Genomic DNA, 24,147 nt, shown 5'->3' with positions numbered 1-24,147 from the left:
TAGAACCTCAGCACATAGCAACACTTAGTGGCTGCGTATAACACCTGATTGTGTCTCAGGTGAAGAACGAAGATCACCTTAGGTGTGCTGAAGTAGTTGTGTCTGGTTAACCAAACAAATTAGTTAGGTGATGGTGGGGTCTAAGAAGAACTTTTCCTGTGTAATCAGTTCAGATCCCTGCTATGTACTTGTATCCTTAAAAAGAAATACATCGCAAGCAATTCCTATCTTCAGGCATTTAACTGTTGCAATTAAATGTGTAGGTCCCTGAAATAATTTAAATTGTTACAGCCAAAATGACAAAAATGCAAACTGGGACAAAACCCAGACCAAGTAATTAATCTGAGAAACAATCTGGAATGATGAAACTAAAAATGAGAACTTCAATAATTCAAATCTCAACGGCAAATCACTTCAATCACCTCTATAAACACAAGCTCTGTAATTAGGAAATGTCTTACCAATCTATATCACCTGTTTTGAATCTGCCGGCAGCTCTGTTGTGCACTGATGTGATAAATGAAGGCAACCATCATTTACTTATGATTTGTGGTTTAATGAGGCTCTGATTTCATGTAACAACGCTCTATAAGGAAAACTTTTACAGTGCTAGAAAATCACAAGAGGAAATAAACGAGAGATTTACCTGTCCAATTCCTAGTCCTAATATACATGAGTGGGACTGTCAAAGAAATGACATAATATGCTTCTCCACATAAGTTAGTTGCTGATTCTAGCAGTTAACCCCACTGGCTACATCAGTCCAACATCACACCAACGTTGGTGAAACAAACATAGACTAGGCAACCATTTTGTGGAGCATCTGCACTCTTCCTGTAATGACAATCTCGAGTTTCCGGTTGCACATTGTTTTAACACTCCCACACTGACCTGTCTATCCTTGGCCTTCTCCATTGTTATGGAGACCCCAAACACAAATTGGAAGAACCACATCTCACATCCTACTTGGGTAGCTTACAACCCAATGGTATGAACATTGAATTTTCCAATTTCAGGTAACCCTCACCATTGGTGTTCTCCTCCTACCCTTCCACCTAGTATTCTTTTCCCTTTGTTTGTTTCTGTCATCCCCCTCTCCACATCTGGTTCCATCTGTCCATCATCCCCTCCCCACCTGGTTCCAATTTATATCAAACCCTGGTTAAGACCAGCTTGAAATATTGTTTACAGTTATGGCTGCTATGTTATAAAGAGGATAGAGAAGAGATTGAAGCACAATACAAGTTACAAGGATGGTGCTAAAATTGCAAGCTTGCATGTATCAGGAAAGGATAAACTTGCTTACACCCTTAATTCTTGAAAAGCAAAGATCAAAGGTAGAGACTTTTAGAATTATGAAAGGTTTTGGCATTATGAATGTTTCCACTAGTGGAAAGAAAAGAACAAAACTAGAGGTCATCAATTAAGACAGTTACTAAGAAATCCATAAGCAATACAGGGAAAAAAACTTCTTTACTCCGGGAGTGCTGAGAATGTGGAAACCACAAGTTGAACAATATTGATACAGATGGAATTTAATCCTGATAAGTGTGAGGTGTTAAATTTAGGAAAATCAAATTGGGTGGGACATATAAATAAATTGGTAGGGCACAAAGAAATGTTGATGGATCGAGGAACCTTGGAGTTCAAGTCCATAGTTCCCTGAAAGCGGCAACACAGGCAGATAAGGAGGCAAAGAAGGCATATGGCATACTTGACTTCACAGGTTATAAAAGGCTAACCAGCATTTTATAAAGTTTCAACATGACATCTCAACTATAGAGTATAAAAGTTGAGATGTTATGATGCAACTTTATAAAATGCTGGTTAGACCACATTTAGAGCATCATGTGCAGATCTGGTTGCCACACTATAGGAAGGATGTGGTTGAGGTGGAGATAGAGGTGGAGAAGTTCACCAAGATGTTGCCTCGATTGGAGGACTTTAGTTAAGGGGAGAAGTTGGGCAGGCTTGGCTTGTTTACCCTGGAGTGAAGGAGACTGAGGGGTGACCTGACAGAGGCACAGAAAATTATATATGGGGTTAATAATCAGAATCTTTTCCCCATGGTAGGGGTACCAAAAACAAGTGGGAATAGGCTTGGTGACAGACAGAAGTTTTAAAAGGGACTTTAAAGGGGAAAGTTTTTTTTACATAGAGAATGGTTGATATCTGGAACACACTACGACAGGGGACTGGTGGAATCAGATGTAATCACTCTGCTTAAGAGACATTTAAACAGGCACTTGAACAGGAAAAGCATAGAAGAATACGGACCTAATGCAGGCAAATAGGATTAGTGTAGGTGGGCAATAAGGTTGGCATGGAGTTGGTGGGCTAAAGGGCCTGTTTCTGTGCTGTACAACTCTATGACTCTAAGGATTATATTATTCCATTTGGCATGTCACTGCAATTCTATTATCCCTAATAGTGGCACACATCTGGTCAGCATATCATAGTTACCAAAGGGATGAGAAATTGCTCTGACAATTGAGTTTTCCTTCACAGTTTATATTGCAGGTCATCTGCAGGTTACCTTAAAATTACCTTAAAATGAACATCTTAACACATGAAACTCCAAGCCAAACTCAATCTTCTTTCAAAATTATCCACCTCACCTACAGGTAATTTAATTTTTTTCCCATGTGGCTTATTTTCTTTAAAACCCCCATGTACATGTTTAATAAACCTCATTTTTTACTTTACCCATGACAGGTACAAGCACAACTTAAACCAAATTGTCTACACCATCATGAGGACTAATCCTGGCAATCTGAACAATATTTTATTTTGCAATCAATCTGTATCTATTCCTCTGTATTTTCTCTTAGAGCCTCACATTGCCTATCACTTGTGTCATTTACTGCAGGATGAACAAATACTCCTCAACGGTAATATAACTAACTCATCTAGACTCTGCTATTTATTTGAGAATGTCAATACTGTTCCCAATCTACTTTTGCCAGGTCCTGACTTACACTGCTGAAGTCAGCCCTCCACCAGTATAAGACCTTAATTCTTATACTTTTCCATGATTACCTTAAAGCTTACTGAATTGTGGTCACTGCAAGTTTCAAACTTTCTACCCACCTCCCTAATTTCCCTTTGTAGGAAATGTCTCTCCTTATCTATGTTGTTTATACCAATATGGACCATGATTTCTGGATGTTCACCCTCTCCTTTCAGATTGGTTCTGCACTTGCTCAGTGATGTCCTTGACCTTGGGAGTCATGCTCAAGGCCACAGAACCGCCTGTCTGACCCATGACTATTGAGTTCCCTATCTTGTCTAGTCTTTGATCTTCAGGGCTGCACCACAGACAGAGCCAGTCGTAGTGCCACTGATTTGGCTTCTGCTGCTTTCCCCTAAGAGGCTATCCTCCACAACAGTATCCAAAATGGCATATTTGTTAGAGGGGCGAATAGCCACAGAGGAATCCTACACTGCCTGCCTGCCCCTCCTGGCGAACACCAATCTATCTATATTTTTAACATTGTGCTCTAATTTTATTTCTAATAGAAAAGAGCTTTTTGAGATTGTGAGAAAAAAAATCTCCCTTTCACTCTCATTATGATGACATTGCTTTAATAACATCATCCATTAGGATGTGGTTGTACACAGAATAGCAAAGAGACTTTGGCAGATAAAAAGCCGCATTGAAAAGCTACAGCGTCAGTTAAATGATACTATGTGTGATTATGTCATTATTACAATCTGATTTTAAATTCAAACAAAGTTTTCTTTCAAATGCATTGGCCATTTATGACTATTCCTGCATTATGTTAATTTTGAATTATCACAATAGTAAGACTAAAGGTCATCTCCCACTCAGGATTTTCTGAATTCACTTTTGTGGAGAATGACATGAGGGACTGGAGTTGTATAAATTGCACTTCTACAGATAAGGGATCATTAAACTCAGAGACATATTTGCTCTTATGAAATTTGACAATTTTTATTTTATTTAACCATTAAATTCAATTGAACTAAATTATGTAAATATGTATCCATTAATTTTAAACATTTATTTGAATTCAAATTATCTCCTGAACTGTTACTTTTATTTTTGATGGAAAGTTCAGTAGTGATGATGTGGGGCTCTGTGGTACCCATATTTAGGTGTTTATGAATTGTCTGTGCACTTTTTCAGTGTATCTGAAATCCATGTCCTTGGGACTTGAGTCTTAATGTTGACCTTGTTTGCTACAACTTTCCAATGCCATCTGATTGTCTACATGAAGAAATTTCTGACTCCTTGTGGAAGGAGGATCCCTCTAATTCTGTCCTCCTCATTGACCAAGAACTTCAGAATCATATCAGAAAATTAATTCTCCCAATTTAACCCATTGTTTGTCATCACACCCAGCAAGCTTCAAAACCCCATAGAGTGACTTCCACTACCAGTGGCAACCATGAAATACTTTCCCTTTAAGAAGAGCAAGTTTGGTTTTAATCAGCATTAATTAGCTTGAACTGTTCACAAAATTTCATCAGAAATGTTCTAATGACAGGTCATCAATCTGATTTCTTCCTCCTCAGGTGCTGGCTGAGTACTTCCACATTTTCTGTTATATTAAATGACAGACCGCCCAATGTATAAGGGTGGAGAGCAAACCAGAAGCTGATCGGCTTTAAGCTAGTCATGTTTAAACATGTTTAATTGGGTGTCTTTTGTCACTTTGCGTGGGAATTATTAAGTGAAAATTTGCAATGCAGTTAATTGCTTCATAAGGGCGAGGTAGGGGAAAGGAGTGGTTCAGCTGACAAGGCAACTTTACTCTGGGAAGACAATCAATCAATCAGTCATGGGGACAGCATTACAAGAGTCCTTCGCAAGAGTGAAGCAAGAACACTGGTGAGTTCAGGATGGATTAACAAGCTGAATTATCAACTAAATAACTTGGCAGATAGCTATCACAATAAACATTATGGAATAAACTTTGAAAACATATAGGGAATTTACTTTATTCCAACATGTTAATAAATTTATCTTAAAACAAATTCATTTTGTTGTAAGACTTTACCTATTTGTGCTTGTCTACAGATTTTACTAGAGTTTTCACGCACGGTAGTGTATAGCAGTTGGCATAACGCTTTACAGCACCAGCGACGCGGGTTCAATTCCTGCTGCTGTCTGTAAGGAGTTTGTACGTTCTCCCTGTGTCTGCATGGGTTTCCTCCAGGTGCTCTGGTTTCCTCCCACATTCCAAAGGCATATGGGTTAGGAAGTTGTGGGCATGCTATGTTGGTGCTGGAAGCATGGCGACACTTGCGGGCTGCCCTCAGAACACTCTACACAAAAGATGCATTTCACTGTGTGTTTTGATGTACATGTGAATAATTAAAGATATCTTATCTTATCATATCATACATGTAGATTTGGAAAATTCTATCTTGTCTCACAGAACATACAAGCTTAAGATAGAATGTTTCCCATTGCTGAAATATTTGTAGTACCTTGTGCTGGGATTTCTCAGTATTTTATTTAATTCTGTAAGAATGTAATAAGGAATTTTACATCTTGTGAAGATTAGTACAATTTGTCCCTGTATAGTCAACAACAGCCAGGGAAAGTAAATAGCAATGCACATAGGAATGTTTTCAGAAATCACAGGTATTTGCTAAAACAGAGGTTTAAAAAAATAGAAGACTTTCTCACTGAAATACAGAAGATCAAATCTAAGTTAATTCAGGTTTTCAAAGTTATGAATGTGTTGAATGGGCAAGGAGTGGAAGAGTTAGTTGGTTGGTGAATACTTCAAGTGGCCGGAAATAAAATATGGATTATCAATATGTGGATATTGGACATGGATGTGAGATACATTGAAAAAGTACACATACAATTCAAGCAGGCCTCAAGTTCAGAGAGTTGTTAAAGGGTCAAACACACTACCAAAAAAGAATTGCTGAGGGGAATTGTATACATATATTTGAAGGGAATCTTGATAAACATAGGAAGGAGATAGGAAAAGGAGGTCTAACTGATAGACTTGAAACAAAAGAGGTGAGGGGTCTGATGAACATAAATACCAGCATGGATCAATTGAACTGAATGGCCTCGTTTTGTTCTGTACATTCTTTTGTATCCACTAAGATCTTTGTTGCCAAATATATGCATGTTCACATTGTTCCTTTTAGGAGCAAAAAAGTTTAGAACCCAGGTTTGATCCTGTCTTGAATGCTGCCTGTGTGGACTTTGCACATTCTTGCATGAGTTTCCTCCAGGTGCTCTGGTTTCCTTCCATATCCCAAAGATGAACTGGTAATCGGATACTGTAGTGTAGCGGGAGGAAGGAGGAAGTTGATGGGCACGTAAAGAGGATAGGCCACAGAGAAATAAGTGGGCAATAGGACTAATGGGATTGCTCTGAGAGCCAGTATAAACTCAATGGGTTGAATGGCTTCCCTCTATGTTGTGAGGAGATGTGAGAAAAAAATCGGTGAGAATTAATTTTATGTATGTGTTTCTGAAGCAAACCGAGGAGTCAATCCAGTTTTGTCCAAATATTCATTCTTCATTCCAGGACATAGAAACATAGAAAAATAAGGCAACAGTCTGGGAATTACAGTAGTGCAGCTCATAGAGCTGCTGCTTCATAGTGCCAGTGACCCAGTTTCAGTTCTGACCTCCAGTGCTGTCTTTGTGGAGTTTTCACATTCTCCCTGTGACCTTGTGGGTTTCCTTCAGGTCCTCTGGTCTCCTTCCACATCCCAAACACATGTGAATTGGTATATTAATTGGTTATTCTAAATTGCCCTAGTATATGGATAAATATTAGAATAAAGAGGGAATTGATGGAAATGTGTACAGTGAAAATAGGTGAGGGAATGAGACTGCTCAATGAACCAGCACAGGCTTGATGGGCCAAATGGCCATCTGTGTCACTTGGAAATATGCCACTTGACCCTTTACACCTGTTTTGCTCTTCAATATGATCCCCTATCCCTATGTCCCCATTCTCTCTCTCCATACCCCTTGATGCCCTTTGTGTCTAAAACTCTATTACCTTCTTAAATATATTAAGTGACTTGGCCACCACAGTTTTCTCTGGTGGAGAATTCTGCAGGTTCGCCACCTTCTGAGTGAAGGAAGTTTATTAAACATCTATAGACTTTCTTACTATCTGTTTTTATATTTCTAGTTAGCTTTATTTTATCGCTTAATTTTTCCTTCCTTATTAATCAGTTAGTCATTTGTTGTTCAAATTCAATCCAGCATTCTGAACAGCCACCCATCATTGCACAATCGTATGTTCATTTTAGCTTTCTGTTTGATGTGGCCATTACCTCTTTTAGTCAACTACTGGCATCTCCCCTTGGAATTTTTCTTTCTTGTTGGAATAGATCTATTACACATATTTTGAAAAATCCCCTGAAATGTCTGCTAATGCATCTTAACTGACTGATCTTTTAACCTAATTTTCTTGTTCATTTTCACTAGCTCTGTTATCATGAACTCAAATTGATTGAAATTGATTTATAAACATTGATTGAAAATGGAATTTGATTTTAACGTAATTTCACTGAATGGTAAATTACTGTCAACTGATAGACATTATGAGCAAAAATTGGGAAGATTGAAAAGACTAAGGGAAATATAAAGAAATAGGGCAATACAAAATTTCAGTGTTAAAATCATCACAATATTTGGAAGTAGCAAGATTTAATTTATAGTTTAGAGATTCTATGATAATGTAACATTGCATAAAATACTGTGTAATGAGTCTTGATCTGAATACAATGGAAATGTAGGGAGGAAGGAAAGTGTGCAAGGCGGTACAAAATAGTAAAATTCAAAGGCGTATATGGCTAACACGAGGGGACATGATTTTAAGGTGATTGGAGGAAGGTATAAGGGGGATGTCAGGGGTAAGTTTTTTACACAGAGAGTGGTGGGTGCGTGGAACGCACTGCCTGCAGAGGTTGTGGGGGCAGATACATTAGGGACATTTAAGAGACTCTTAGATAGACACATGAATGATAGAAAAATAGGGGGCTATGTGGGAGGGAAGGGTTAGATAGATCTTAGAGCAGGATAAAATGACGGCACAACATTGTGGGCTGAAGGGCCTGTACTGTGCTGTAGTATTCTATGTTCTATGTATAGATTGTATCATTAAAATAATGAGTAAACATAGATTGGTGTCTCAAGTAGTTACATGCCATAGCTTTAGGGAATCCAGTTTTAATATAAAGCAGCTTCTGTTGATAGGAACGTTTCAAATATCAGGAACCAATCAGAGTGATAGCTTCAAAAAATGGTGAATCAAGAAAACTGCAAAAGCCTTGTTGAAATTGTAGTTGCAAATCAAGGAACTGCAGATGCTGTGAAACTCAAACTGAAGCAGAAAATGCTGGAAATACTCAGTGGGTCAGGATCTGTGGAAGGGAAACAGAGTTAATTATCACGGCAAAGTCGTTTTGTCAGAACTGTATTGCTCCTCACAGTGGCAGTCCTTCTTTGTCATAGAACCAGTACATATGAAATATGAATTTCCACTTTCCTCACGATATTTTCCATATTGTATTGTGGAGAGTTTTATTAACTTGTCTCATAGCAAAATGCAAGAAGTGAAACATAGAAATAACAAATATAACTTAAATGTTGCATTTCAGGAAGGTATAACTCCAGCTGAATTAATGAGCAGTACACTAGGGCATGGATAGATACGTGCAATTGACTTCCAGGGGAGCAAATGTAAGCACTCCTGTGGTTACCTGTAATATGATTGGGAAGTATTTTTATGTAGGAATTGGTTGGGACTAATTAACTGGGATAACTGTTGTGGTCAAGTGGATGTGACTATTACTGACTCATGAAGAACAAAACTGTGGGGTGCTTTCAGTATCTGGAATTGTAATCCAGTGCAAATTTGCAACTTCAGGAGAAGGGGAAGGAAGAAAGTTTGTATCTTATTTCAGTAAATTATTAATGTAAGAACAATGTAATCAATAAATTGAGTTGATTATAGAAACCCATTTGGGAGACTTTGTTAATACTCCTAATGAGATGTTTCTAGTTCAAATGATTATGAATTTGAATAAATTGATTTATTTTGATGTATATTGTGTTATCTGGTTTTAGATTGTTAGGTTATTTTTAAAATTTCCTTATTTTCTGATATAAAAATAAACACATAGCATAAATAACCTTGCAAGGATGACGTTGCTAAACACTGAAAGGTCTACATGTTTTAATGCTAAAACGTGCTTTAAGCTCAAAATCATATCACTGCTGTTAACATGTTGCTCAGGAATATTAAAATAGTGATGTAAATACTTGGAAATGGTCAATGGATCGGTATGTTCTATAGAAGACCATAAATGATCTTCATTTTCCTGTAAGAATGTTACTTTGATGTATAATAATGAGTCCTAAAATTTCATTTGAAAATTGTGGACAACAACTTCAACATTGCAACTCTTGATGTAATTTGGTGGAGTAAGTAATTGAGAATGCTGGAAATCTGAATAAAAACAGAAAATGCTGGCAACACATCAGGTCAGGCAACATATGTGGGAAAAGAGTTAAAGTTCAAGTCGAAAATCCTTCATCAATCCCCTTCATTATTTCTAGTACGATAACAAATTCGTTATTATATGTTATTGAAACTCGCAACGATTAAGTTGATGTTAAAAGCCACAGTGAGTGTTAAAATGTATTTGTTAATAATATTTCGAAATTTGAGTTATTGGTAGTAAAATGTGGCTGAAGCGATCAGCGAAATCCGACGAATCAACAAAAGAACTTGCACAGGCACAACAGTCCAAATGGCTTCCTTCTCCATTAACTAACAAGCATCAGTTGTTCTCAGTATAGTAAATTTCAATTGATGTAACACCCACACCATTTTTATTGGGGCGGAGGATGGGGGAGGGAGGAAGTTCAAGATTTCCACTGTCCTTTGTGTAAAAATTACTTCCTAATTTGACTCCTAAATAGTGGCTAACGTCTGTCTCTCGTGGTCTCTTGTACCGTCGCCAATGTATCCATCTACCATTGAACTTCATTTTGTCACATCACCATGACTACACATGTAAATTAACAAATGCTTTTTAACACAAGCGGAGGGCTATCGCTTTTTCAAAGTCCCATTGGTCATTTGAACAATACGTTTATTTCACAGATGTGAGTCTGAATTTTCCATGACCACCATATTTCATGACTGTTTGAAATTCAACATTCTGCAGTGCAAATGGGCAGTAAAATTGCTGACCACATCTGAACTTATTCACAGGTATTTAAAAGGGGGGTGCTTAAAGCACGCAAGGTTAATCCATATTTAAGAAACGATAGCTCAGAAGCTATTTTGGAGACCCCCGTTTGTAGTGCCCGGGACACTGGGCCGTGCCTTGCAGCAGCCACATTGTGGCGTCCTGCAGCTGTTTGGCTGAGACGTACGGCTCCACCCCCACCCCCGACCGCCGGGCTGCTCCTCGCCCCGAGCCAAGGCGCTGACGTCAGCGGCTGCCAAGGAGCTGTCAATCACCACGGCGGCGGGGTCCGGCCGGCGGACAGCAGCTTAGGGGCGCGGTCGCGGGCCCGGCCCAGCAGTCGGAGCTGGGTTTGACGAGAAAACCGTGCTGCAGGAGCGGGTGGGTTGGCAGCGTCGGGCCGTATTCCTTGCTCACTTCCCCCCCTCCTCCTCCTCCCTCTCCCTCCCTTTCTCCTCCTCCCTCTCTGTCTCCTCCTCCCTCTCTGTCTCCTCCTTCTCCGCCGCCTGACGTTGGCGAGCACCGAGCTGGTCGGACAGCCGAGACATGGTGGCGGGCAAAGGGCGGGCGTCGCGCCAGCGGGATTAAGACACTTTCATCGCCCCGCCGGCCGAGTCGGGCGAAGGTTGCCCCCGCATCCACCATCCCCCCGTCCCCGGTGAACGCCATGCAGGAGGAGGAGGAGGCGATGACGACCATGGAGAAGGAGCATTTTCTGCGCACTGAGGTCGAAAGGCTGAACCGGGAGCTCAGCGAGACGACTCAGGAGAAAATTCAGGCGGCCGAGTACGGGCTGGTGGTGCTGGAGGAGAAGCAGACGCTGAAGCAACAGTACGACGAGCTGGAGAGCGAGTACGAGACGGTCAAACAGGAATTGGAGCAGCTCCGAGAGGTGAGGTTTCTGTGAGAGGAACAAAGAATAAATCATATTCTAACGCACTCTCTTTTTCACCGTTTTAAAAAAAAATCAGTTATTCATTCAAAATGTAGTGGTCGGATTCATCAAAAAAAGAACTGGCCGAAGCGGGTACCCACCCACTGCTAACGGGCGTCTGTCCGTTGACAGATTCAAACTGGGTCTCCAGAATCTGCACTGCCAGGAATAGTAGTCTCACTTTGTGCTCGATGGCTTGTGGGGTAAAATCTCACACCTTTGAATCCCCTGTGATAATTGAGCGGAGGTATTTCTTTTGTACTTTCCCTTTCATTCCTACATCCCTTTGATCTCAATCTTGGATCCATCAGTATACTCCCGGGAGGCATACCCTCATATCTGCCATTGCGAAATGATGAACAACTACTTTACCCCCTCCCCTTCTGTTCAAAATTTAAACTGAGCATATCCGTTTACTTCAGTTTGCTGAGGAAACAACTTTATCGGGAGTTTACAGTACTAAATTTTTTTCCGTACAATGCTGAATTTCAAAGTTCATGATTTTTAATACAAAACTTTTTTTCTATGCCATGGGTACTAAACAATCTACATAACGTAAAGTAATATATTCTGATGAAGACGGGCAAAATCTTCTGCAGCCATTCTGTATTAGTTACTGGGAAGTTCTTGAATAAAGTGACTCATCTTGACTTCCACTCAAGAATTTATAGCACTTTTTCTGGCTCTTGCTTAAAGCATGCTGGATTAATTTAGGAAGCCGCTCGAAAATCATGAGTTTGGACTGACCTATTGCCGCACTTGATTGCAACATTATGTCAACGCAGCACTGTTATATTCCGCAGTAAACCGATTAATGTGAAATAACTTTCATAGTTGTAATGCCTTTGTTTTACTTCAAACTTATTCATTTTTATCTTGGAAAAAGTAAACTGTGGTTTGAATAAGAAAATTATCTGTAGAACAGAGAAATCTCTTTGAATTGTCAGCTTCATCCTGTTAACTAGTTTTAAACAATACCTTTGAAATGTACATTTTGTATGGAAACTTTAAACAAAGAACTGAAGGTTTTAATATTTTTATATGAAAAATATAAAGCTACATTTACAAATGCAAATATACTATTTAAAAGAACAGAATTAAAACATTATTTATTGTGTGTAAGCTTTCAAAACATCTTACATTTTGAACAAACAAAATCCCACAACACTTTGAATGTTCAGTGGGTGTGTTTAAATAATGTTTAGTATTGGGATTTTTAGTTTACCATTATTTAATGGAATTTCAGGTTGTAGTTGAATTTTGGATTCAGTAAACTGGCATTTTATCTTTAGTCTAAATGATAATTCCATCTTAAATGGTAGAGTTAAAAAAAATGTAATATTTCCAAAAAGTAAATTTATTTGCTTTCTGCAGAATATGATCAAAAATCAATTTTTAAAGCAAAATATTTAAGAGCAAAGGTGAAGTCTCTTCAAATTATTTTAATATTCATTTCATATATTTTCATCCTGGTGGATTTGGATCCAAGTGGTAGTTGTGAAAATCTAAGGGCAAAATTGAAAAATGAGTATGTTCTTAGTTTTTTTATGTGTGGGAGTGGGAGAACAACTAAGTAATAGTGATGTACATTATTAATAGTAATTTACTTAAAACAGACCGATGAAGAAATATGATCTTAGAAGGAATTTTTTCCCCATATTTCAAAATAGTTTGCAGGATTTATCAGACCAAATCATCCCTAACCAATTGTAATATGTAAGAAATGAGAATCATCAAAATAAAGCTACTGTATGTCAAAATTTAAGAAAATGTTGTAAAATTTTAACGCAATAGAAAATGCTTGAAAATTAGAAATGTATATTTACTTAGTGCTGTGTGAAGCTCATGAATGGTGACAGGTCATGATTTCTGAAAGGTGATCTCTTACCATGTGATAGCTGTCTCTTCCCTTGCCACATTCATGCTATTGAACAAATTTCATTAATTTTACAGGAATCTCAAAGCTGATGTATTTCAACCCTTTGTGAAACCTGATAAAAGAGTCAATGAAACATTACCAATTTGAATATTTGTGCTAAATTGGAAATACAGCAGTTTGAAATGTAAATGAGAAAGGTGTGACTAAAGGCAGAGGATAGAACAATTATGCTAATTGCTGAACTGGTTTTTCTGTTGGTTGTTTCATTATTCTGTAACTCCTCTTCAGGATTTAGATTTTTTGGGGTTTAAATATTTATGTAGAATTTCTGAGCTCTAAAATTACTGAAACATAAAGCAACAATTCCAGTGTATGTATTTAAATGGAAATAAGTTATTCAGAATGTTACATTATCCATTCATTCTTCGTTATAACACTTATTGAGCAGACTTAAGAAGGTGGATTTGTGAAAGGAAAATCATTGAGGATATGATCAATTGAATACAGGTGACCCCTATGTTAGGGGAGGGTGGTCGCCTTCCAAGAAAACTGTCTGTGATGCAAAGCCACTTCATCTGTACGTGAGTCAAGAAATGCAAGTTGAAATAAAAACTTTATTTATTTTTTTGACAAGTTTCGTGCAAGTGAGTTTTTATTCCATACCTCAAATTTTTTGATTGTGAAATATGAATATTATAAGGGTGAGCTTCTGTGACCCAAACTGCTGTAACGGCTGTAGATAAGGGGAACCTGTTGGTATGATCTGTTTGGATTTGCAGAAGGCTTTCATAACATCCCACGGAAAAGGTTGGTCACAAGAATAGAGCACATGGATTTGGAGGTAATGCTGTGATCTGCAGTCCTTTGTTTCTCTCGTCCCCCACCCCTCCCAGACCCAACAGGGATAGGGTCCCCCTTGTCCTCGCGTTTCATCCTACCAGCCTATTTATCCAACACATCATTCTCTGCCACTTCTGCCATCTCCAATGGGACCCCACCACTAAGCATATCTTCCCTCCCCACCCCTTTCTGCCTTTTGTGGGGACCACAATCTCCTCGACCTCCTAGTTCACTCCCTCCACCACCACCCCCTCCCCCCCCCCCCCCAACCAATCCCACTCCCACTCCAAGAACTTTCTATCACCCCCGTCATAGGTGCAGGGACCCAAACAGTCCTTTCAGGTGAGACAGAGATTCACCTGCACCTCCCTTAATGTCATCTACTGTATTTGGTGCGCTGTGGCCTCTACGTTGGTGAGGCCAAACGTAGACTAGGGGACCATTTCGCAGAACACCAGTGCTCTGTCTGCAACTGCGATCTGCATCTTCCCATTGCCAGTTACTTCAACTCCCCCTCCCACACTATCACAGATATGTCTGTCCTTGGCCACCTCCACTGCCAGGAGAATTCCAAGTGGAAGCTGGAGGAACAGCACCTCATTTTCCATCTTGGAACCTTGCAGCCCACTTTAAGTAATCTCCATCTCCACCTCCACCACCCCCAACCATGCCTTTTCTTTTCCCTTTTCTAGCCTATCTCTTTTTCTACCCCCCATTTTTCCTTCTTACCTTTGACCCATCCCCCGGTGGATCTGCTCTCCCCTCCTCCTCTGCACCTGCCTATCGCTGTCTCTTACCTGCATCTACCTATCACCACCTTGTGCCCAACCCGCCTCCCCTCTTTTGTCCACCTATCGCTGCTCTGCTTTTCCCTCCTATACTGTATATTGGGCTTTCCCTCTTCCTATCTTCAGGCCCGAAGGAGAGTCCTGACTGGAAACATTGACTACCTGCCAATCTCCACAGATGCTGCCTGGCCTGCTGAGTTCCTCCAGCATCGTCGTGTTTTTCATCTAGATTACAGCATCTGCAGTCCTTTGTTTCTCTAGTAATACTGTCATGGATTGAGATCTGTGGGATAGAAAGCAAAGAGTAAATGGATCTTTCTCAGGTTGGCAAGTCATGATAAGTGAGGTACCAAGGGATCAGTGCTTGGGCTGCTGTTATTCATTATCTAAATTTGGCTGATGGTGCTGCATGTAATATTTCCAAGTTTAGTGGTGCCAAAATAGAGAGGAATATGTAAATAAGCTTCAAGGGGATATATAGGAGCTCAGTGAATGGGCAGGAACTTTGTGGATGTGATTATGATGAGGAAAAATGTGAAGTTTTCCACTTTGGTGCACAAAATAGAAAAGCAGAGTTTTTAAATGATGTGAGATTTGGGTAACATTGATGTTCAAAGGAGCCGACGTGTATTTGTGCACATCACTGAAAGCCAACATGCAAATGACTGGGAAGATAAATGGCATATTTGCCTTTCTTATGAAAGGATTTGTGTACAGGATGTCCTACTGCAATTATGTGTTACTTGGGTGAAACAACATCTAGAATACTGTATGCAGATTTTATCTCATTACCAAAAAATTGAAATATTTGTTATATGGAGTGAGTGACGATCTTAGATTTGTTTTCTTTTTAAGTAATATGACTCCAATCTCAAAGCAGGATACTGCAGATGGGAATCTGAACTAAAAACAGTTTGTAGGTCACATAGCTTCTGTGGAGAGAGAAACAGATGATGTTTCAGGTGGATGACCTTTGATGGAACATCTTTAACACCAAACCAATTTTTAAACAATATTTAAGAAAATAATATTGCATAGCTTTTTAGAAGAATGATTTTCTTTTGTCTGGATCTTGTGGATATAATGAGCACTGTAATTTCTGACATAGCAGTCCTAATGCAGCATCTGTGGAGTCACTTTTTCTCCATCGACAGCTCCAGCCTTGCCCGCTGAGTATTCCAGCACTCTCTGATTTGTATGTCCTTGTTAATTTCAAATTCCTTCAATCTTTTGAGGAGTCAATAAGAAGATATAATTACTCACCTTGTTCATTTGGGCACAAGTTGCCATGAAGAGGGCATTGTACACCTTTCCAACCCTTGCAGCAAGTTGTCGGAAAAAAACAATGAAGTACATCTAACAAATGAGAGTGAGATTTGTTGGCCTGCCACAATAATCTTGGCATCACCAACTTGTCTGTTTCACTTACCAAAAAGATTGCTTTTGTTATTCATTCAATATACTGGTGTTTTTTTTGCAGTATTTGCATTGTTTTAACTCTGAAAAGGAAAATTTGCAGATTAAGTTAATAATTGAGTCTAACAATGGTTGAAGAATTTTTTTCTGGCTTTTTGGAAAAAAAACAATTATGTGGAGGTTTGTAACACATGAGCCTTCGGCTTTGTATTGCCAAATTGTGTCAGTGTTTGAAATTTGAAATCTGTAATGCAAAATGACATGAAGAGTATTTTGAGAGAATACAATATTTTTTGACGTGGTATATATAAACATTAATTGTATTAAAGATGAGAGTTGGAATACTGATTTACTTGGCAAGCAGAAATTGTAGTTTGTGATGTGTCTGTGACATTGATAGAGTCTCCAGGAATGGGTAAAGATATTGGGTTGCTAATATTTCAGTAAAACGTCAGTTTAAAAAAGAATGTCACTTCCAAAACCCTGAGACTAATTGATTTGATTTAATTAATTTGTGGTTTTGCTCTCTCCCTGTATAATTGCATGAGATTATTGTAGTTGCAAACTCCTTATTGGAAGAAATGCAATTCTTCATAATTGGCAAGTTAGAAATGGCTTTCTCATTAAAATGAGAAACGGGTCGAGTGCTTCCTCATCACAATGACATGTATTTAATGGTATTCCATTACATTTATAATTGTTAATGAAATTAAATTAACTTGTTTACTTATTGGAAAAAAATGAATAGTGGCGGGGCTTAATCCTGCAAAGATTTGAGATTCTTAGTACAGGTCTATATCCAGCTATCAACATTTTGTAATGGAGATGGAGGGTAAATTTATTAAAATGTGCCTGTGTAGTCATTGAAAACTAATAAGGCAAATGTTGTTTGTGCAGCCCAATTATTTCAGCATAAATCTTGTTTTGTACTTATCCAGGGGAAATGTTTGAGTACATTGTTGCAATGTTAGTTTGTGCCTGGTAGTTCCAGTATTGTGATTTATACTATGTAATTGATGCTCTGTGTACTTTGTTTGATTTTAAAAATTGTCCAGCATAAGAGGATGATTCAGTTGGAGAACAAATAACTCATGCAAAGCTTCTTTGTGGATTAGAGTTTGCCAGATTCAGAAAGTTTTAAAGGAATTTATTTTCAAAAGTTATACGCTCTATAGCTTTCTTTCCTTTCTAATGATTTTGTATTTTTTTTGCCTAATGGCCTGGATTTTGTTTTATTGAGCTTGCCAATTGTCTGTCCTTGAAGCTTGCACTCACCTGAAGTGATTTCATAGGTATCGTTTTCCTCCAGGAAGCCAGCTCCCTTTATGGTAAAAGGAAGGACAAAGTCCTGGTTGAATCTCTCAAGACCTGCCCACTTGCTTTAACAGCTAGTTAAGCCATGCCCCCATGGGTTTACCAGTTATACAGCAGATTGAATGTTTGTGAAGGTCTCCCATTTTAAATGCCGAGAAATCAGAAAAGCTTTTACCTTTTGAGTTGCTGCTCTTTCTTAAAAATAATAGGGTATTCATTATTTGAATCAAAAGCGAGAAAACACTGAAACAAAGCACAGCTGGTTCAGCAGAGGCAAGGTTTCAGGTCATTGACCCTTTTGATGAAGTATTTCTGGCATTTTTTGTTTCAGATTTCTAGCCTCTGCAGTTTTCTCTAGATTATTAGCAAGCTTGGTTGATAATTTTTAAATTTATTGATGGGACATTGATGCCAGTGGCATGACAGACATTTATTGTCTATCCAAAAATGGACTCAGAAGGTTGCCATTTCAGAGCAGAATATATTGATGTGGGTCTTGGATTACATTAGACCTGATGAAGAGGTCAGATTTATTTCTGAGGGATGTTGAATGTTTTCTTTCAGGACACTTTGGTGGTGTCATGGCCACCAATACCGCTTCTGAACTAAGCTATGGGACTTGGATAAGGATTCCTATACATTAACAATTTTTCATATTGTGGGATCTCAGCTGAAATGTCTCAGAGGCATTGTCCTTTTCATTCTTTAGTTATTACCTTAATATTTCACAATACTAGATATTTTATAAATAAACATGAGGGGAGATTGAAAATTATGTCTTAATTGATAAGTAAGAATTTTGAGTACAAGTGAATGCCAAAGTAACATATCTAGCTTAAAATTTACAATATACTGAAAATGACTGCATGACAATTGAAGACCAGCTGGCATTTACACAATTTAATGCACGCTGACTTCGCCAATCTGTAGAGTGCTTCAGCATTTTGCCTGCATAACATATAGCATGGAGAGCCTGGTTGCTGATCTGCATATTGATGAATACAGCTTTTTGTATCCTTGGTGTTGGACATGCAAAAGAGGTAGCAGCTGCATTTCCACAATGTGAAGCTGAATAATTGCTATCTTGTGTGCACGATCAAGCCTTATGTGAGAGTCAACTGTGCAGGGGGTGGAGGGGAGAGAGAGAGAATCAGCTGTCTGATAGGTGGTAACTTTCAGCTGGGGCGTTCATAATATTAGACATGTAATTCTGCCAAATTGTCTGCCTTTCATAAAGCTTTTCAGCTGTGCATATATCTGCCAATTGTTCCTGCAATTAAGTTGAATTTTTCTTTCTGAAAGGGTTTGAATTAAGCCTTGATCCTTTATTAATTCTCCAATAAAAGGATGAATTATCATTTTACTGAAAAGATTTATGATTTGGAAAAGTGTTCGCACCATTAGTAAAATTTTGAGTTGCAGCACTGGCAGCTCTTTTCAGAATGCAATACATTGTGAAAGTAGTACATGGGGTGTTGAATTTACACTCTTGCTTTCATCCATTATCCTGCTGATTTAAATGCCTTTGGTTTAAAATGCTCACCCTCCTGATTAAGTTCCTTTTGTGCCTTTTGCCTCTCTCTATCTTCGTAAATTTGCCCAGTTTTGCATCTCTTTATTCCAGACTTTTTATTTCTCTGACTCTAGCTTTTAGGCCTTTGCTTGACCATTGGTAGCTGTGCTTTTATTTGTCTTGACTCTGGAATTCCTTTCCAGATTTTTGTTTTTTTTAAGCTAGCTAACTTGCTCCTTTGTAAGGCTCTTTAAAAGTTTTACCAAGTCTTTCGTCACCTCTGCTAACATCTCCTCTTTTGGCATGGTATCCATCTTTGTTTTTTGTCTTTCTATGCAAATGCAAGTTCTTCAAGGTGTTGTATATATGAATAGGCACAACTGGTTTCTTTTTTGACAATGAGATGGATGTGTATTCTTTGCACTTAATGCCAACTAAATAGAACTTCATGATCTGTATACATTAGTTCACAAATTAATAAATTATAGGACAGATATGATTTGGTGGATCCAAGTGTCATTGGTTACAGTACTTGTGTGTTGGTATTTCTCCATGTAAATATATTATTGTTTGAAAATACACTTTTTCTGTTCATAAATTCCATATTCAGTAATAAATTCTAGCCTGTTTTGTAAAAATATTCTCCGTGAAGTTAGGAATGATGGTTTGTAGTTGGAGTGCTTTCCAGGTATGAATGAATTAAGGATTCAAAATACTTCGACCTATATAGTATAATTGTGTGTCTGTTTAATAGTTAGAATGCCCTAATATTGATACATTTGACTGCCAGTAAAATCAAACAATTCAGAATTAAAATTTTAGATACAGCTGGTAGCTAGAATGTTATAGTTACAAAAAATATAGGTGAATGTGAATCCTAGATAAGTGAAGTTTGATATGTTACTTTGACTTGACTATTAAAGATTGATTTAAAGCAGTTTCTAGTACAGGCACCCATCTGATATCTTTCATTACTGCAAACCATATGAACTTTCTCTTTGGCATTGGAAGTCAGCAATGTTTTCTGGAGACAAAAGGTTACTTTTTCTTTTTAAGATCTTGACATCCTGTAATGGATATTTGTATTTTTGAAGTGTGTGTATATTTTTTTTCACTATTTGTAGGTTGGAATTTTTTTTTATTTCTGTGAATCTTTTTAGCTTTGATACAAATTGCCTCCTTAATCATCACCAAAGGCTATGTGAAAGAAGAACTGCAGTGTTGGAATACCTCTTAGATGAATCTAGATGTGGAGATCTGACACAGTCCATAAATCTCATCTGTCACAGTATTCCTCTGTGTAAAGCATAGTTTAGATTTTGTGTGGCCTGGATTGCCTGCAGTCACATCTGTCCAGTTGTGAAGCAAAGAATTGCTTCTTGGGGGTCTTTTTTAAAAAAAAACATACAAATGATGAGGATATCCTTTTGAAGGTGTTTAAAAGTGTAGAAAAGAGGTGCATGGGACTGATTTGAGTGTTCGTTTACAATGGTCTCTGCCTTGCAGTGTGCATAGTTATACATGTTCATATTTGAAATTCCTTGGGGATTAAGCTTTTTGCTTCATGTTGTGGATTAATGTTCTTAATCTCATGCAAAATGTAAATGAAAGTTGCATGCCAAAATCCTTCAACTAGCAAATTTAAATTTTTGGCTGACCCTGTTAACAAATTCCTAAGCATGCAAAGGTAAACTAAAATAAAATAGCATTTTTGCTTATCTCTACTGTGGAATATTGATCTACCATTGGGTTACTGAGCTTCAAATTTGTCTAGATGTAAAATGGGTGCAAGAGCAGCCATTATTAGACCTTATCTGTAAACTTTAACAGAGCTAAAGTTGTCGTGTCTTTACATGATTGACATTCATAGTTAGAATAATTTAGTGTGTTGAATAGTAATGTGTCACCACAATGTGCTGCAGGTATTGCAACTGTCTCAAAGTTTCAGCAATCTGGATTCAGTGCTGTCTGTGTGAAGTTTGCATGTTCTTGTGGTTGTGTGGGTTTCCCTGATGCTTTGTTTTCCTCAAACATCCCAAAAGGTGGATTATTGGGTTAATTAGCTACTTTAAATTACCCATAGTGTAGGTTGGTAGTTGGAGAATCATGGTAGTGTTAATGGGGATGTTTAAAAGAGTATATTATAGGAAAATAAATGGGGGACTGGGATTTGTCTGAGAGCTGGCATGTACTTGATGGGTCATGTGGCCCCCTTCTATGCTGTAAAGAAATAAGATAAAATGTCATGACCTAAAGCAGTGTCCATAAGTGCTAAGAATGCCATATATTATGAAAGAAATAAACCCCTAAAATTTAAAATCTTTGCTTTGCAGCTTTGCTCCTTATTTCTGCAACTTCAAAGAATTTGTATACAATGATGACTAGGATCCCAGCAAAAAATTGTTTATTGAAATTCCTTTGAATTTATTATTCACTTTTAACTCATATTCTCTTGATCTTCCTGGTTTTATTTTAAAATGTAGACTTGCAGGTCTGTAATGAATGACCTAAATCTTGTTCTGCCAAAATCCTGTTTTTCATATTCCTCTTAAATCAGTCTTTCCTCCTCTGCTTCATGCTTGACATGAAATGTTATTGCTTCAAATTTTTTCTTCAATTTAGTGTTTCAAAATTATTTTCTGCCTTTGTCATGTCCTTGGGTTAGGATTAAGCTAAAGCTGGGATATAGCTTGATGCTGGGCTCCAGACTGCAGCTCCTTAAATGATATTACCTTGGATTCACTCATCAGTGAAAGGAGTTCAAACAGTCAGGGCTCAGTTCTCCTCCTTTAGAGCATTGCTTGTATCCTTGAATTCATAGTGGCTGCATAATTCAAACATGCTAAGAAGATTGCAGATTGTATTTGCCTTCCTAATGAAAGGGTGGTAAAGAGCAGGAACGTGGCTAGGGAAAATGTCCACCGGGAATGAGATAGAAATTGTTTGTGTGCTGGGGCTAGTTCTGTCTCCTTATGCATGCTGTATATGTTTTTAACCACCTTACTTGCCTGTCATTGTGACACTTCAAGGGTCCCAGGCTTGAAACATTGATTGTTTTCCCAGATGCTGCTTGGCCTGCTGAGTTTTTCTAGCATTTTCTGTTTTTATTTCAGATTTCTAGCATAAGCAGTTATTTTTTGATTTTCATTGTGTTGTTGCACCTTGCCAAATGGATTCCCTCACAATTAAATTCTATTTGCCTCTTTTTTTTCTCTGCCCAGATGAATAGATAAGTTGTATCTCTCTACAATCTAAAGCTTGCTGCCATGTGGCTGTTTTTTGTATTATCTGTAAATTCCTTTTACGTGCCCCCCTCCTTATATTTGGGTCTAAATTATTAATATAATTGCAAAAAACAAATGACCAACTACCAAACTGTGAAAATCCACTGGGTGATAGCTGTCCAATCACAAAAACATCCATTAACCTTGACTTTTTGCACGGAGTCAACTTTGGATCCAAAATTGACTTGCTCTTCCTTTGATCCAATAGGCTTTTACTTTTGACCAATGTACCATAGAGGACCTTGCTAAGATCCATGTAGACCAGCAAAAGTACTGCCCTCATCAATCCATTTGATCCATATCAAAGTCACAAATCACACTCTCTATCTGTGGCCATGGTTAACTACTCTCCCTAATGCATCTCAATTTGTCTGCTGTCTTCAACACACTGCCTTTTTCCAGTGCCTCCTCTTGACCACCACCTAGGACTGCCCTGGTTCATTTTTTATCTATGCTGTGGTAGCCAGAGGATCACCTTAGAAAGGCTCTCCTCTCATTACCTTGAGATCCCCAAGAATCTATCCTATTTCTTATCTACGTATTATCCATCATTTATATCATCTGAAAACATGCTGAGTTCCACGTGTGTAGATGACATTCAGCTCTGACTATCTGCTCTTGATCCAATTATTTGATTTGTCATGCTGCTTGTCTGATACATAGTATTAAATGAATAGAAATTTTCTACAACTAAATATTAAGGAAAACAAAATCATCACCATCCAGGCCGCAAACTTCATTCCCAGTCTGACATTTCCTCTTGTGTGTACTAAGCCATTCACAGCTTAGTTAACCTATTTGACTGAGGTGAATTTTTGATCACATCCACTCCATTGACAAAACTGCACCCATAATATCTGATGCAAATTCTCATCCATGTCTTTGATCTTTTTACCTTGCTATTTAATGTTCTTCTGCTGGCATTCTGCTTTCCATTGTCTTAAACTTATCCAAAATACTGCTCCCATTTCTTAACCTATTCCAAATGCAGAGCACCTATTGTACTCCTGTGTAAACTGAGCTTTGGGTCACGATCTATTAATGCCTGTTTTAAAATTCTCATGCATGTTTTCCAAGTCTCTCATAGCTTCACTCTTTCTTATCTCAGTAACACCTTCCAGCCCTACAATTCCTGTCATGCTCCAATTTTGGGTTCTTGCACATACCTAATTCAATTGCTTAATTGTCAGGTGTCTACGTCATGAACTCTGCAGTTTGCTCTCTAAACATCCCCTTTCCCCGCTAGCCTCTAAGATTCCTTCAAACCTATATTTTTGACCAAGTTTTTGGTCACCTGCGCTCATCATTTTATATACCTAAGTGTGGAATTTTGTTTGTTAGTCTCTCCTGCGAAGTTCCTCAAATCCACCTTCTTAAATTGCTATGTAATATAGTTTGATGTGAGAGGTGGTTGTTATTTAGTTGTGTATGATCCATGGGTTTTGTTCAGTCAGCTGGGTCAAAAGTTCTTGCTTTCAGTATGGGATGGGGTAGGTGGGAAGTCAATGAATTTGGGTGGTGGGTTCTTAGTTTGTCAAATTTAATTTTCTAGAGAAGGGATAGGGAGGGCAAGAATAAAGTTGCCGAGACAGGAGTCTTAAAATGATCAGTGCTTACTGGCATCTTGTTCATTTATAGCTCGGTGGATGCTCTATGCCTTGTTTGATTAACAATTAATTTCTAATCCTGACCAATAGTCCGCTTGGCTATTCAGCGTTTGGACTCTGGAAATCAGAGCTATCCTTGTCCATGCATTTGTAGAGTGGTTGTCTACAAAGATTAGACATGCAAAATATTTGGTGTGGCAAACAGATTACTGTTGGTTTTATCATAGTTCATTGCTATCATGCAGTTGCTATTTGTATTTTTTTGAGATCTTGTTCAATTATGCTGTTCAGTAAAATGGCTGCTATTCCACGTAGTGGTAAGATGAAAAAAGTGCAAATATTTCTTGCATCTGGAAC

The 24,147-nt window shown here is 38.2% G+C and overlaps 1 protein-coding gene across 1 annotated transcript in view; it reads left to right on the top strand.

Moving 5' to 3' along the window:
• The first annotated feature begins 10,504 nt into the window (after positions 1-10,504).
• The window catches only part of LOC127571397 (protein bicaudal D homolog 2-like), a 49,534-nt gene continuing 35,891 nt past the window's right edge, over positions 10,505-24,147 (top strand). Inside the window, exon 1 of the mRNA XM_052017721.1 lies at positions 10,505-11,107. Within this exon, the coding sequence (XP_051873681.1) occupies positions 10,883-11,107 (225 nt within the window). The 5' untranslated portion in view covers positions 10,505-10,882. The remainder of the gene's footprint in view (positions 11,108-24,147) is intronic.

This window comes from Pristis pectinata, chromosome 6, assembly GCF_009764475.1.
Source record: "Pristis pectinata isolate sPriPec2 chromosome 6, sPriPec2.1.pri, whole genome shotgun sequence".
Lineage (NCBI taxonomy): Eukaryota > Metazoa > Chordata > Chondrichthyes > Rhinopristiformes > Pristidae > Pristis > Pristis pectinata.
Note: the sequence above shows the minus strand (reverse complement) of the source record. Positions and strands in the feature narration are given on the sequence as shown.